The following is a 15000-nucleotide window of genomic DNA, read 5'->3' on the forward strand; positions in this document are numbered from 1 at the left end:
GGTAAGGCTCTGATTGTCCGAAGGGGTCCGGATCGGTCTCTTCTACTGTTGTTCACTCTGGAAAATAGCCAGCCATGTCAACAGTTCCCATTGGTGATGAGCGTAGTAGGATAGTCTCACTTAGATGAGTTTTTCTCGATATCTGACTTAGGACAGCCAATCAACTGTGCCAGCGATTGTCTGAGGTGAGCTTCTCACCTCTTCCTCCTCGTGTTGATAGTCAGGATTTAAACCACTTTAGACGTGAGCTGCAACTCCTCGTCTTTCCTGGTCTAATGTTCATTTCGTTGGCAATGCTTTTTATGCACTCTCATCAAAAGGGGATTGTTCCATCAGTCTGACACGCTCTCCGACCTCACTCGGGCGTGGTTACTTACTATGCACAGTTTATAGGAGATAGATTCTCTCATACCTCCTAAAATCACATTCCTATCTTAACAAAAATACTTTCAGAATTATTCATATTATATACACAACGTTAAGGATGGAGACTTCATACCTGTAGTGTAAATACTTTTCAAGTTACAGTATTTATTTTATACCCGTTTTAATGACATCACAAAATAAAAAACAATATGACATTAGTTTTCTATAGCTCCCCACTGACCATTCCCTACATTCTTATGTTAGAAATATTGATCCAGTATCCACTTTTGACTGTGTTAGAGTTTAAGAGGGAAAACTGTCTGTGAAACAAAGACATTCCTTTGGTTGATACTAAAGGGGGAGAAAGAGCCCCCCTTTCTCCTGTAATTTACAACAGGGTGTAAACTTTACAACTGTCAAAACGGCCCAGTACCCTTCTCCCTTTTTCTGTGGGTGAGAGAAGGTCTGGTTATTGTCAATCATTGCCAAGCTGATCTTACCCATTGTGATCCTCACAGGACAGTAATGACAACACACACACACACACACACACACACACACACACACACACACACACACACACACACAGAGAGAGAGAGATACACACACACTGAGATATACACACACACACTGAGATATACACACACAAACACACACGCTGAGATATACACACATATTCTGAAACAGAAACGACGTTGGGCTCTACCTGTGATAACGCTGTGTGTCCATAGAGAGGGAGTCCGGTGGGAAGCAATAGACTGGATGGATAACGCTGAGTGTCTGGACCTCATAGAGAAGGTAAGAGACCAAAGTTGTCTCCCAAATGGCATTCTACAGATGTAGGATATTAATTTGAGCTAGTGGATTGTTATTATGTGAATTATTATGTGGGAAAATCAAGTCTGATGACATTTCAAAGTGAAAATTACAAACTTCAGAAGCCTTTTTAAATCTCAAATACACTACAAGTTTAAAATGTCCAGTATTGCAAGAAAGTTCTCCTGCTACAGGGTGACCAAATTAAGATCCTACATCTGTATTCCCTATTTAGTCCATTACTTGGGCCCATGAAGTTCTGGCCAAAAAGAGTGCACTATATAGGGAATAGGGTGCTATTTAGGATTCAGCCCAACACTGGGGCTGATGTAATGTTAATGGGAAGTAGATTTAATCTGATGTTTTGGTTGTGTGTCTCTCCGCCAGAAACTTGGCATGCTAGCATTGGTCAACGAGGAGAGTCGCTTCCCCAAAGGGACAGACTTCACACTGCTGGAGAAACTACACAGCAGGCACTCTGTGAGTCATACAGTACACACACACACAGACCCACACAAACGACCCCGCCCCGCCCCACCCAACACACACACACACACAAACACCACAGGTGGCTGGTGACACCTTCATTGGGGAGGATTGGCTCGTAGTAATGGCTGGAACAGAGTGTACTTAATGGTATAAAACTCCTCAAACACATAGTTTGATAGCAATCCATACACTCTATTCCACCATTATTATGCGCCGTCCTCCCCTTACCAGCCTCCTGTGACACACATACACATGCTACTATGTGACTGACATTCATTAATATGGTGGGATATAACTTGCCTCCTCCTCCCTCTGAAGACAAACCCTTACTATGTGAAGCCTCGACTGGCTGACCATCAGTTTGGCATCAGGCACTATGCTGGAGAGGTTCTGTATGATGTCACCGGGGTTCTGGAGAAGAACAGAGACACGTTCAGAGACGACATCCTCAACATGCTGAAGGAGAGCAGACTGGACTTCATCTATGATCTGTTTGAGAGAGTTGGCAGCAGGAACAGTGAGGAGACTCTGAAGATGGGAACAGCCAGACGCAAGCCTACTGTCAGTTCACAGTTTAGGGTGAGAGAAGTTGTGTGTGTGTGTGTGTGTGTGTGTGTGTGTGTGTGTGTGTGTGTGTGTGTGTGTGTACTGATTCTCTGTGTCTATCTCTCAGGACTCTCTCCATTCCCTCATGGGCACTCTGAGTGTGTCCAACCCTTTCTTCGTGCGCTGCATCAAACCCAACAACGAGAAGGTTAGCATTATCTCTTACATATCTATGTCTTTCACACTACATATCTATATTAACCCCAAAAGTCCTACCTATCACTTTACATAAACTACATGACCAAAAGTATGTGGACACCTGCTCGTCGAACATCTCATTCCAAAATCATGGGCGTTAATGTGAAGTTTGTCCCCTCTTTGCTGCTATAACAGCCTCAATGGTTCTGGGAAGGCTTTCCACTAGATGTTGGAACATTGCTGCGGGGACTTGCTTCCATTCAGCCACAAGAGCATTAGTGAGGTGGGGCACTGATGTTGGGTGATTAGGCCTGGCTCGCAGTCGGCGTTCCAATCATCCCAAAGGTGTTTGATGGGGTTGAGGTCAGGGCTCTTCCACGCAGATCTTTACAAACCATTTCTATATGGACCTTGCTTTGTGCACGGGGGCATTGCCATGCTGAAATAGGAAAGAGCCTTCCCCAAACAAAGTTGGAAGCACAGAATCGTCTAGAATGTCATTGTATGCTGGAGCGTTAAGATTTCCACAGCCCCAGTCCATTATTCCTCTACCTAACTGTACAGTCGGCACTATGCATTCAGGCAGGTAGGATTCTCCTGGCATCCACCTAACCCAGATTTGTGCGTTGGACTGCCAGATGGTGAAGCGTGATTCATCACTCCAGAGAACGCGTTTCCACTGCTCCAGAGTTCAATGGCGGCGACCTTTACACCACTCCAGCCGATGCTTGGCATTGCGCATGGTGATCTATGGCTGCTCGGCCATGGAAGCCCATTTCATGAAGCTCCTGATGACCAGTTATTGTGCTGATGTTGCTTCCAGAGGCAGTTTGGAACTTGGTAGTTGGTGTTGCAACTGAGGACAGATGATTTTTACGCGCTTCAGCACTCAGCGGTCCCGTTCTGTGAGCTTGTGTGGCCTACCACTTCGCGGCTGAGCCGTTGTTGCTCCTAGACATTTCCACATCACAATAACAGCACTTACAGTTGACCGGGGCAGCTCTAGCAGGGCAGAAATTTGACAAGCTGAATTGTTGAAAAGGTGGCATCCTATGAAGGTGCCACGTTGAAAGTCACTGAGCTCTTCAGTAAGGCCATTCTAGTGTCAAGGTTAGTCTATGGAGATTGCATGGCTGTGTGCTCGATTTTATACACATGTGAGCAACAGGAGAGGCTAGCTGAATCCACTCATTTGAAGGGGTGTCCACATACTTTTGTATACACTACCGGTCCAAAGTTTTAGAACACCGACTCATTCAAATGTTTTTCTTTATTTTTACTATTTTCTACATTGTAGAATAATAGTGAAGACATCAAAACTATGAAATAGCACATATGGAATCATGTAGTAACCAAAAAAAATCTAAATATATTTTATATTTGAGATTCTTCAAATAGCCACCCTTAGCCTTGATGACAGCTTTATACACTCTTGGCATTCTCTCAACCAGCTTCATGAGGTAGTCACCTGGAATGCATTTCAATTAACATTTGTGCCTTTTTAAAAGTTAATTTGTGGAATCTATTTCCTTCTTAATGCATTTGAGCCGATCAGTGTTGTGACAATGTAAGGGGGTATACAGAAGATAGCCCTATTTGGTAAAATGTCATATTATGGCAAGAACAGCTCAAATAAGCAAAGACAAACGGCAGTCCATCATTACTTTATGACATGAAGGTCAGTCAATACGGAAAATTTCAAGAACTTTGAACGTTTCTTCAAGTGCAGTCGCAAAAACCATCAAGCGCTAAGATGAAACTGGGTCTCATGAGGACTGCCACAGGAAAGGAAGACCCAGAGTTACCTCTGCTGCAGAGGAGAAGTTCATTGGATTTACCAGCCTCAGAAATTGCAGCCCAAATAACTGCTTCACAGAGTTCAAGTAACAGACACATCTCAACATCAACTGTTCAGAGGAGACTGCGTGAATCAGGCCTTCATGGTCGAATTGCTGCAAAGAGACCACTACTAAAGGACACCAATAAGAAGAAGAAGAGACTTGTTTGGGCCAAGAAACATGAGCAATGGACATTAGACCAGTGGAAATCTGTCCTTTGGTCAGATGAGTCCAAATTGGAGATCTTTGGTTACAACTGGCATGTCTTTGTGAGACGCGGTGTGGGTTAACGGATGATCTCCGCATGTGTTTTTCCCACAGTAAAGCATGGAGGAGAAGGTGTGATGGTGTGGGGGTGCTTTGCTGGTGGCACTGTTTGTGATTTATTTAGAATTCAAGGCACACCTAACCAGCATGGCTACCACAGCATTCTGCAGCGATACGCCATCCCATCTGGTTTGAGCTTAGTGGGACTATCATTTATTTTTCAACAGTTCAATGACCCAACACACCTCCAGGCTGTGTAAGGGCTATTTTACCAAGAAGGAGAGTGATGGAGTGCTGCATCAGATGACCTGGCCTCCACAATCCCCCAACCTCAACCAAATTGAGATGGTTTGGAATGAGTCTGATCGCAGAGTGAAGGAAAAGCAGCCAACAAGTGCTCAGCATATGTGGGAACTCTTTCAAGACTGTTGTAAAAGCATTCCAGGTGAAGCTGGTTGAGAGAATGCCAAGAGTGTGCAAAGCTGTCACCAAGGCAAAGGGTGGTTATTTGAAGAATCTCAAATATAAAATATTTGATTTGTTTAACGCTTTTTGGTTACTACATGATTCCATATGTGTTATTTCATAGTTTTGATGTCTTCACTATTATTCCAGAATGTAGAAAATAGTAAAATGAAGAAAAACCCTTGAATGAGTAGGTGTTCTAAAACTTTTGACCAGTAGTGTATATGGTGTACCTTTGTGTGGGGTAAGACACTCTTTACCAGACATCAAGCTCCTTGAACATAGGGTGACACAAATGTATATCAGAACAACTTATTGTAACCAAACACCTCTGACCTGTGACCCGTGTAGAACCCTAGCGTGTTTGACCCGGAAGTGGTTCTGAACCAGCTGAGGTATTCTGGAATGTTAGAAACAGTTAAGATCCGCCGGGCCGGCTTCCCTGTCCGCAGAACCTTCAAAGACTTCTTCAGCCGGTCAGTGTGCGTCTGGTGTGCGTCTGTCTGTCTGTCTGTCTGTCTGTCTGTCTGTCTGTCTGTCTGTCTGTCTGTCTGTCTGTCTGTCTGTCTGTCTGTCTGTCTGTCTGTCTGTCTGTCTGTCTGTAAGTGTGTCTGTCTGTCTGTGTAAGTGTGTGTGTGTGTGTGTCTGTCTGTGTAAGTGTGTGTGTGTGTGTGTGTGTGTGTGTGTGTCTTCCCTTTGCCTCTCTGTTTGTAATTCTCTCTCTGGGCTAGTGTATGTAAATAAACTTTCTTTGTTTTAACTTTGTTACTCTTTCACTTCCTCTTTCTCCACCCCTGTCTTCCTCTCTCTCAGGTATCAGATCATTCTGCAAGAGAAGGTGAGTGGAGCGGGGGATGATAAGAAGAGGAGTACAGACCTACTGACCAAATATGACCGTGCCAAGAAGGAGTGGCAGCTGGGAAAGACCAAGGTAAGACTGTAGCAGAACTTTAGTGGACTTGACACCTGTGGATGCCAACAGATGTTGAAGTGACATTTCACCCTGTCCACCTGACCCCTCAACCTCTCACCCCTGACGTCACACCTCTGACCTCTAGGTGTTTATGAAGGAGTCTCTGGAACAGCGTCTGGAGAAAGAGAGAGACGAGGTTCGCCGTAAAGCAGGCATGGTCATCAGAGCTCACATCCTCACCTACACCGCCAGGAAGCACTTTAAGCGTGTGAAGGGGAGCGTCATCACCCTCCAGGGGTACCTTCGTACCCACATACAACGGAAATGGTTTCTACGGCGATGCTTGGCGACGCGGGTACTCCAAAAACACAGACGAGGACAGGTGGCCCGCGCAAGCTGCCGCAAACTCAGAGAGGAGAGGAGGAAGAGAGAGGAGGAGGAGACGAAGAAGAGAGAACAGGAGGAGGGGAAGAAGAAGGGAGAGGATGCGGGCGAGGGGAAGAAGGAGGGAGAGGTGGAAGGAGAGAAGGAGGGAGGAGTAGAGGCAAAGGCCGCTCAGGGTTCTGAGGTGAGCTTTCTCTTCTCTACTCTTTTCTCTGCTCACCCCTCTTTTAGAAAATGGTCTGGTCCTGAGGCCATAGACTATCATAGGAATGGGCTCATCCATGTCATCAGACATGAGATGACACCTGACGTTCTTTATCATTTCCTCTCTTTCTCTCCCTCTCCACTCCATTGTGTCTCTCTCCCTTTCCTCCCTCCGCCTTCCCCCTCCTCCCTCTCTCCCTTTCCAGAAAAAGGAAGGAAAGACGGAAGAAGAGGCCCGTCAGATGGAGGAGATCTTGCGTATAGAGTTGGAGATCGAGCGCCTGCAGAAACAGAGGGAGGATGGGGTCTCCCAGCTCTGTGAGTCCTCCAGGCAGGAGCTCCGGCTACGCCGGGACGCAGAGATCAAGAGGCTGAAGAAGGAGGCCTCTCGTAAGGCCACAGAACTAATCGACCTCCTGGACTTTGGAGGTCTGGATCCCAGTTTAGCCACCGCTGCTAGCGCTAGCGCAGAGGTTGGTGTTCCATATTTCCTGAAGAGTGTTGAGGTTGTTCTTCTGTGTCCCCCTCCTGTGTCAAGTTGGATATGCTTAAAACATATCTGGCCTTATCTGCCCTGACACTAACCCGTTTTCTCCCTGTCCTCCAGCGGCTCCAGGAGGACCCAGGCATGGCCACAGCCGTAACCCAGAAGGAGGAGGTAGACGAGGGCTTCCATGCCGAGGAGGAGTGCACTGTCCCTCTCCTCCCAGACTTCCCTCCTCCAGCCGAGGCTGACGCTGCCGTGGACCAGGATATGTTCGCCCACCTGCCGCCCCCTCCACCCGCCTTCGCTGAGGGCTCTACTGCTACACCACCTCCCCCTCCCCTCGATTCATCCTCACCCACTCCCGTCCCTCCCCCCACCTCCCCCCCCACCACTGCCTCCTGGAGAGGGGGAAGGAAAAGGAAAAGAGGGGGAGAAAAAAAGAGGGTGATGGAGGGAGGACAGAGAGTATCTTGAGCCTCGGAGAAGGGGAGGAGCCGATCTACAGCATGCCGGTGGACAGCGGCGAATCAGATTACGACGAGGAGGAGGGCTCTGTCACCGCGGGAGACGATGGTTCCGCATCCGGGCAGAATAGCAACAGAGGCAGCGCGGCCATGACAGAGGAAGAAGCTCTGAGGAAGTCCACGTGTACCAACGCCAGCATAGAATCATACAGGGGCAGCTCTGACTCAGTTAGTACACACACACACACATATTCACACATATTCACACATACACACACACATATTCACACATACACACACACAGACACACACACACAAACACACACATTCACACGTTATTGCTGTGTATATTTATGAGGCATATTGGATGTGCATGTAATTGCCAAAATAAAGGAAACACCAACATAAAGTGTCTTAATAGGGTGTTGGGTCACCACGAGCCAGAACATCTTCAATGCACCTTGGCATATATTCTACAAGTGTCTGGAACTCTATTGGAGGAATGCGACACCATTCTTCCACAATAAATTCCATCATTTGGTGTTTTGTTGATGGAAAACTGTCTCAGGCGCCACTTCAGAAACTCCCATAATTGTCCAATTTGGTTGAGATCTGGTGACTGAGACGGACATGGTATATCGTGAAACATCAGCAAGTTGAAGCAGTCTTTGTCACTGAAGCTCCTGCCAAATGTGCCCCAACAGTCTCCCCTCTGTCAAAGTCACTGAGATCTCTTCTTCTAGCCATGGTCACCAAAATAATGGGCAACTGGGTCTGCCCACCATTTGTATACATAACCATAAGCATGATGGGATGTTAATTCCACACCTGTGTGGAAGCACCTGCTTTCAGTACACTTTGTATCCCTTATTTACTAAAGTGTTTTCTTTATTTTGGCAGTTACCTGTGTGTGTATATATATATATATATATATATATATATACACATATATATATACACATACATACAGTTGAAGTCGGATGTTTACATACACCTTAGCCAAATACATTTAAACTCCATTTTTCACAATTCCTGACATTTAATCCTAGTAAAAATTCCCTGTTTCAGCTCAGTTAGGATCACCACATTATTTTAAGAATCTGAAATGTCAGAATAATAGTTGAGAAAATTATTTATTTTAGCTTTTATTTCTTTCATCACATTCCCAGTGGGTCAGAAGTTAACATACACTCAATTAGTATTTTGTAGCATTGCCTTTAAATTGTTTAACTTGGGTCAAACGTTTCGGGTAGCCTTCCACAAGCTTCCCACAATAAGTTGGGTGAATTTTGGCCCATTCCTCCTTACAGAGCTGGTGTAACAGAGTCAGGTTTGTAGGCCACCTTGCTCGCACACGCTTTTTCAGTTCTGCCCACAAATTTTCTATAGGATTGAGGTCAGGGCTTTGTGATGGCCACTCCAATACCTTGACTTTGTTGTCCTTAAGCCATTTTGCGTGTGGTCATTGTCCATTTGGAAGACCCATTTGTGACCAATCTTTAACTTCCTGACTGATGTCTTGAGATGTTGCTTCAATATATCCACATAATTTTCCATCTTCATGATGCCATCTATTTTGTGAAGTGCACCAGTCCCTCCTGCAGCAAAGCACCCCCACAACATGATGTTGCCACCCCCGTGCTTCACGATTGGGATGGTGTCCTTCGGCTTGCAAGCCTCCCCCTTTTTCCTCCAAACATAACGATGGTCATTATGGCAAAACAGTTCTATTTTTGTTTCATCAGACCAGAGGACATTTCTCCAAAAAGTACGATATTTTTCTGGAATTTTCCAAGCTGTTTAAAGGCACAGTCAACTTAGTGTATGTAAACTTCTGACCCACTGGAATTGCCATACAGTGAATTATAAGTTAAATAATCTGTCTGTAAACAATTGTTGAAAAAATGACTTGTATCATGCACAAAGTGGATGTCCTGACCGACTTGCCAAAACTATAGTTTGTTAACAAGAAATTCGTGGAGTGGTTGAAAAACGAGTTTTAATGACACCAACCTAAGTGTATGTAAACTTCCGACTTCAACTGTATATAATAATTGTATAAGCTAACTGTGTCCAGTACGTTTAGAGTGAGTGATGATGGTGTTAGTGTGTTATATTGCTGTATAGACAGACAGACAGACAGACAGACAGACAGACAGACAGACAGACAGACAGACAGACAGACAGACAGACAGACAGACAGACAGACAGACAGACAGACAGACAGACAGACAGACAGACAGACAGACAGACAGATAGATAGATATTGAGGTATATATATCTGTGTTGTCCAGTACATAGAGAGTGATGATGAGCATGATGGGCTGTTGGACACCGATGAGGAGGTACACAACGGCAGGGTCACTCTTCTCAACGGGAACGGACCTCCGTACTTCCATAGCTACCTCTACATGAAGGGTGAGTACAAACACACGCACAAACACACACACAAACACACGCATACACAGCACTTACACACAGCCCATGTTTCTCTCCCATCCCTTTAACTGGTCGTAGTGGCATAATAAACATGCATGATACTGTGTGTGTGTGTGTGTGTGTGTGTGTGTGTGTGTGTGTGTGTGTGTGTGTGTGTGTGTGTGTGTGTGTGTGTGTGTGTGTGTGTCTCAGCTGGTCTGATGATCCCATGGCGCAGGCGGTGGTGTGTGTTGAAGGATGAGACCTTCATGTGGTTCCGCTCCAAACAGGAGTCCCTCAAGTCTGGCTGGCTCCATAAGAAGGGAGGAGGACTGTCCACTCTGTCCCGCAGGTTGGGGTGTGTGTCTGTTTGTTTAGAGGGGGATTAGAGGGGAGTGTGTGTGTGTGTGTGTGTGTGTGTGTGTGTGTGTGTGTGTGTGTGTGTGTGTGTGTGTGTGTGTGTGTGTGTGTGTGTGTGTGTGTGTGTGTGTGTGTGTGTGTGTGTGTGTGTGTGTGTGTGTTAACCCCTACACCCTACCTCGCCCTGCAGGAACTGGAAGATGCGATGGTTTGTTCTGAGGGAACACAAACTGATGTACTTTGACAACGACAGCGAGGAGAAACTGAAGGGAACCATCGACATCCGCGCCGCCAAGTAAGACTCTAGAGCAATGCATTGTGGGTATTAGTCTTAAGCCCTATCCACAATGTAACTCATTGACAAAGCAAAACGTATTTCCTTCCCTCTCTGTTCCTCACAGAGAGATCGTGAACAACCATGAGAAGGAGAACGCGTTGAACATCGTGACAGATGAGAGGACGTACCAGGTGTTTGCTGAGTCGCCAGAAGACGCCAGGTATGGAGACACCAAAGTGTTTGACTTATGTTATTGGCCTCTAATAACCAACCTCTTAGAACCCTAGGATTCAGATCTGTGGATCCTCACAGAGAAGGGAGACATGATGCCAATGAATAGAACAGTAATGTCAATTTTCATCTGAAATTGTTCTCTCTCCCTCTCTCCCCTCTCTCCCTCTCTCTCTTACTACCCTCCTCTTGCTCTCTCTCTCTCTCCCCTCTCTCCCTCTCTCTCTTACTACCCTCCTCCCTCTCCCTCTCCCTCTCTCCCCCCCCTCTCTCTCTCTCTAGCGCGTGGTATAACGTCCTCAGTAAGGTTCATGTGTACACTCCCGAGCAGCTGATGGACATGTCTCATGAACAGGCCAACCCCAAGAACGCTGTGGTCAGAGTCTACACAGCTTCTAACCATGTTATATACATGTTATAATTACCCCACGCGTGTTATACACACTCTGTGCCATAATAATAGAGTATGTCATGTCATGTTATAGGGAACTCTGGACGTGGGGCTGATTGACTCAGTCTGTGCCTCTGACAACCCAGACAGGTATGATCTAGTTCCTGTGGTTGGCAGGGTTTGGGATGATAAATTAGATGTGTGTTATGTATCGGTATCTAAATGTGTGTGTGTGTGTGTGTGTGTGTGTCCAGGCCCAACTCCTTTGTGATCATCACAGCGAACCGTGTGATCCACTGTAACACTGACACTCCGGAGGAGATGCACCACTGGATCAGCCTGCTGCAGAAACCTAAAGGAGACACCAAGATAGACGGACAGGAGTTCCTGGTTCGGGGTGGGTAACACACAAACACACACAGAGACACACACAGAGGCACACTCACATACACACACGTGTGTGTCTGACTGAGTTGGAACATAGGTCTACTGTGCACCGTTTTAGTCTTCAGGTCTCAGACAATGTTACTCATTACACACCCACACACAACACTGGTACACAACTCAACCACACAGTTATTGTATGATGGCCCACAAGTGATACCTTTGCTCTCTCTCTCTCTCTCATCTCCCTCTCTCTGTATTACTCTCCTCTCTCTCTCACTCTCTCTCTCTGTATCACTCTCCCCTCTCTCTCTCTCTCTGTATCACTCTCCTCTCTCTCTCATCTCCCCCTCTCTGTATCACTCTCCTCTCTCTCTCACTCTCTCTCTCTGTATCGTTCTCCTCTCTCTCTCTCTCTCTCTCTCTCTCCCTCTCTCTGTATCACTCTCCTCTCTCTCTCTCTCTCATCTCCCTCTCTCTGTATTACTCTCCTCTCTCTCTCGCTCTCTCTCTCTGTATCACTCTCCCCTCTCTCTCTCTCTCTGTATCACTCTCCTCTCTCTCTCTCTCTCTCATCTCCCTCTCTCTGTATCACTCTCCTCTCTCTCTCGCTCTTATCTCCCTCTCTCTGTATCATTCTCCTCTGTCTCTCTTTCTGTATCACTCTCCTCTCTCTCTCTCTCTGTATCACTCTCCTCTCTCTCTCTCTCATCCTCCTCTCTCTGTATTACTCTCCTCTCTCTCTCGCTCTTATCTCTCTCTCTCTGTATCATTCTCCTCTGTCTCTCTCTGTATCGTTCTCCTCTCTCTCTCTCTCTCTCTGTATCACTCCTCTCTCTCTCTCTCTCTCTGTATCATTCTCCTCTGTCTCTCTCTGTATCGTTCTCCTCTCTCTCGCTCTCTCTCTCTGTATCACTCTCCTCTCTCTCTCTCTCTCTCTGTATCACTCTCCTCTCTCTCTCGCTCTTATCTCCCTCTCTCTGTATCATTCTCCTCTGTCTCTCTCTGTATCGTTCTCCTCTCTCTCTCTCTCTCTCTCTCTCTCTCTCTGTATCACTCTCCTCTCTCTCTCTCTCTCTCTCTCTGTATCATTCTCCTCTCTCTCTCTCTCTCCCTCTCTCTGTATCACTCTCCTCTCTCTCTCGCTCTTATCTCCCTCTCTCTGTATCGTTCTCCTCTCTCTCTCTCTGTATCACTCTCCTCTCTCTCTCGCTCTTATCTCCCTCTCTCTGTATCACTCTCCTCTCTCTCTCGCTCTTATCTCCCTCTCTCTGTATCATTCTCCTCTCTCTCTCTCTCTGTATCACTCTCCTCTCTCTCTCGCTCTTATCTCCCTCTCTCTGTATCATTCTCCTCTCTCTCTCTCTCTGTATCACTCTCCTCTCTCTCTCGCTCTTATCTCCCTCTCTCTGTATCATTCTCCTCTCTGTCCCTCTCTCTGTATCATTCTCCTCTCTCTCTCGCTCTTATCTCCCTCTCTCTGTATCATTCTCCTCTCTTTCTCTCCCTCTCTCTGTATCATTCTCCTCTCTTTCTCTCCCTCTCTCTGTATCGTTCTCCTCTCTCTCTCTCTCTCTCTCTGTATCGTTCTCCTCTCTCTCTCTCTCTGTATCGTTCTCCTCTCTCTCTCTCTCTGTATCATTCTCCTCTCTCTCTCTCTCTGTATCGTTCTCCTCTCTCTCTCTCTCTGTATCATTCTCCTCTCTCTCTCTCCCTCTCTCTGTATCATTCTCCTCTCTTTCTCTCCCTCTCTCTGTATCGTTCTCCTCTCTCTCTCGCTCTCTCTCTCTGTATCATTCTCCTCTCTCTCTCTCTCTGTATCGTTCTCCTCTCTCTCTCTCTCTGTATCATTCTCCTCTCTCTCTCTCTCTGTATCGTTCTCCTCTCTCTCTCTCCCTCCTACCCCTAGGTTGGCTCCAGAAGGAGATGAAGACAGGAACTAAGAGTAATGTTCTGAAGCTGAAGAAACGCTGGTTCGTGTTAACCCATAACTCCCTGGATTACTACAAGAGCTCTGAGCGAAACTCCTCCAAGATGGGAACCCTGGTCCTCAACTCCCTCTGCTCTGTCTTTCAACCTGAGGAACGAGTGCACAGAGAGACAGGTGAGAGAGGGAAGGAATGGAGGGTGTAGGGGATCGGGGGTAGGGTCTATACTGATGCCCTTGTTGTCTTTTGTAGGGTACTGGAACATCGTAGTGCACGGTAGGAAGCACTCGTATCGCCTCTACAACAAGATGCTGAACGAAGCTCTGAGATGGATAGCAGCCATACAGGCTGTGATAGAGAGCAAGACACCCATAGAAACACCGACACTACAGCTCATCAGAGATATCAAGGACAGCAGTTTGAACCCTGAGGCGGTGGAGCAGACCTACAGGAGGAATCCCATCCTCAGATACACTCAGCACCCTCTACACTCCCCCCTACTGCCACTACCCTACGGAGAAGTCAGTAAGTAGAGTGGACCGTCACAATACAGCCTGCATCATAAACATGGTACTGTCACTTCCTGGTAATCCTCCTGATACTGTCACTGACTTGAACATGAATGAATTTGATGAGAACTTTTCTTTCCTTCTCTCCCCCTCCTCCCTCCTTTCTTCTCCCCATCTCCCCCCTCCATCCCTTCCTCTCCTCCCCCCTATATCCCTTCCTCTCCCCCCCCTCCTTTCCTCTCCCCCTTCCTCCCTCCCTCCCTCCCCTCCTCTCCCCTCCAGTCCAGAGGCAGCAGGGCTATGCCAGTCTTCAGGATGAAGCGATCCGAGTGTTTAACTCTCTTCAGGAGATGGAGACTCTGGCAGACCCTGTTCCTATCATACGGGGGGTACTGCAGACCTGTCAGGACCTGAGACCTCTCCGAGACGAGGTACACACACATGGGCACATACACTCTTAGAAAAAAAGGTGCTATCTAGAACCTTAAAGGGTTCTTCAGGTGACCCCGTAATAGAACCCTTCGAAGAACCCTTTTTGGTTCCAGGTAGAACCCTTTCCACATGGAACCCAAAATGGTTCTACCTGGAACCAAAAATAGTTATCTTATGGAGACAGCTGAAGAACACTTTTGGAACCCTCTTTTCTAAGAGTGTATACGGGTGCACATAGAGCCACACACACACACACACACACACACACACACACACACACACACACACACACACACACACACACACACACACACACACACACACACACACACACAGGCGCATACGCATACAAACACTCTCCTACTCACTCACTCTCTTTCCACTCTCTCCAGGTATACTGTCAGGTGATCAAGCAGACCAATCACGTGCCTCAGCCCAATCAGCCCAATCAGCGGGCTCATTGGCACCTCCTCACCTGTATGAGCTGTACCTTCCTCCCAAGCCGGACCATCCTCAGATACCTGCGCTTCCACCTCAAAAGGTGTGTGTGTGTGTGTGTGTGTGTGTGTGTGTGTGTGTGTGTGTGTGTGTGTGTGTGTGTTCCCAAGAGGTGAGTGCGTGTCCCAGGTGTTA

General features: G+C 46.8%; 1 protein-coding gene across 1 annotated transcript in view; it reads left to right on the forward strand.

Annotated features, from left to right (window-relative positions):
- The window catches only part of LOC106575406 (unconventional myosin-X), an 82529-nt gene that overhangs the window by 60601 nt on the left and 6928 nt on the right, over positions 1–15000 (forward strand). Inside the window, exons 14-34 of the mRNA XM_045700378.1 lie at positions 1098–1164; positions 1570–1662; positions 1990–2250; positions 2345–2425; positions 5337–5461; positions 5799–5916; positions 6044–6466; positions 6693–6959; positions 7094–7405; positions 7447–7665; positions 9732–9855; positions 10069–10207; positions 10406–10510; positions 10617–10712; positions 11006–11099; positions 11209–11264; positions 11369–11511; positions 13408–13602; positions 13679–13951; positions 14218–14366; positions 14760–14908. Coding sequence (XP_045556334.1) covers positions 1098–1164; positions 1570–1662; positions 1990–2250; positions 2345–2425; positions 5337–5461; positions 5799–5916; positions 6044–6466; positions 6693–6959; positions 7094–7405; positions 7447–7665; positions 9732–9855; positions 10069–10207; positions 10406–10510; positions 10617–10712; positions 11006–11099; positions 11209–11264; positions 11369–11511; positions 13408–13602; positions 13679–13951; positions 14218–14366; positions 14760–14908 — 3489 coding nt within the window. The remainder of the gene's footprint in view (positions 1–1097; positions 1165–1569; positions 1663–1989; positions 2251–2344; positions 2426–5336; positions 5462–5798; positions 5917–6043; positions 6467–6692; positions 6960–7093; positions 7406–7446; positions 7666–9731; positions 9856–10068; positions 10208–10405; positions 10511–10616; positions 10713–11005; positions 11100–11208; positions 11265–11368; positions 11512–13407; positions 13603–13678; positions 13952–14217; positions 14367–14759; positions 14909–15000) is intronic.

This window comes from Salmo salar, chromosome ssa17, assembly GCF_905237065.1.
Source record: "Salmo salar chromosome ssa17, Ssal_v3.1, whole genome shotgun sequence".
Classification (NCBI taxonomy): Eukaryota; Metazoa; Chordata; class Actinopteri; order Salmoniformes; family Salmonidae; genus Salmo; species Salmo salar.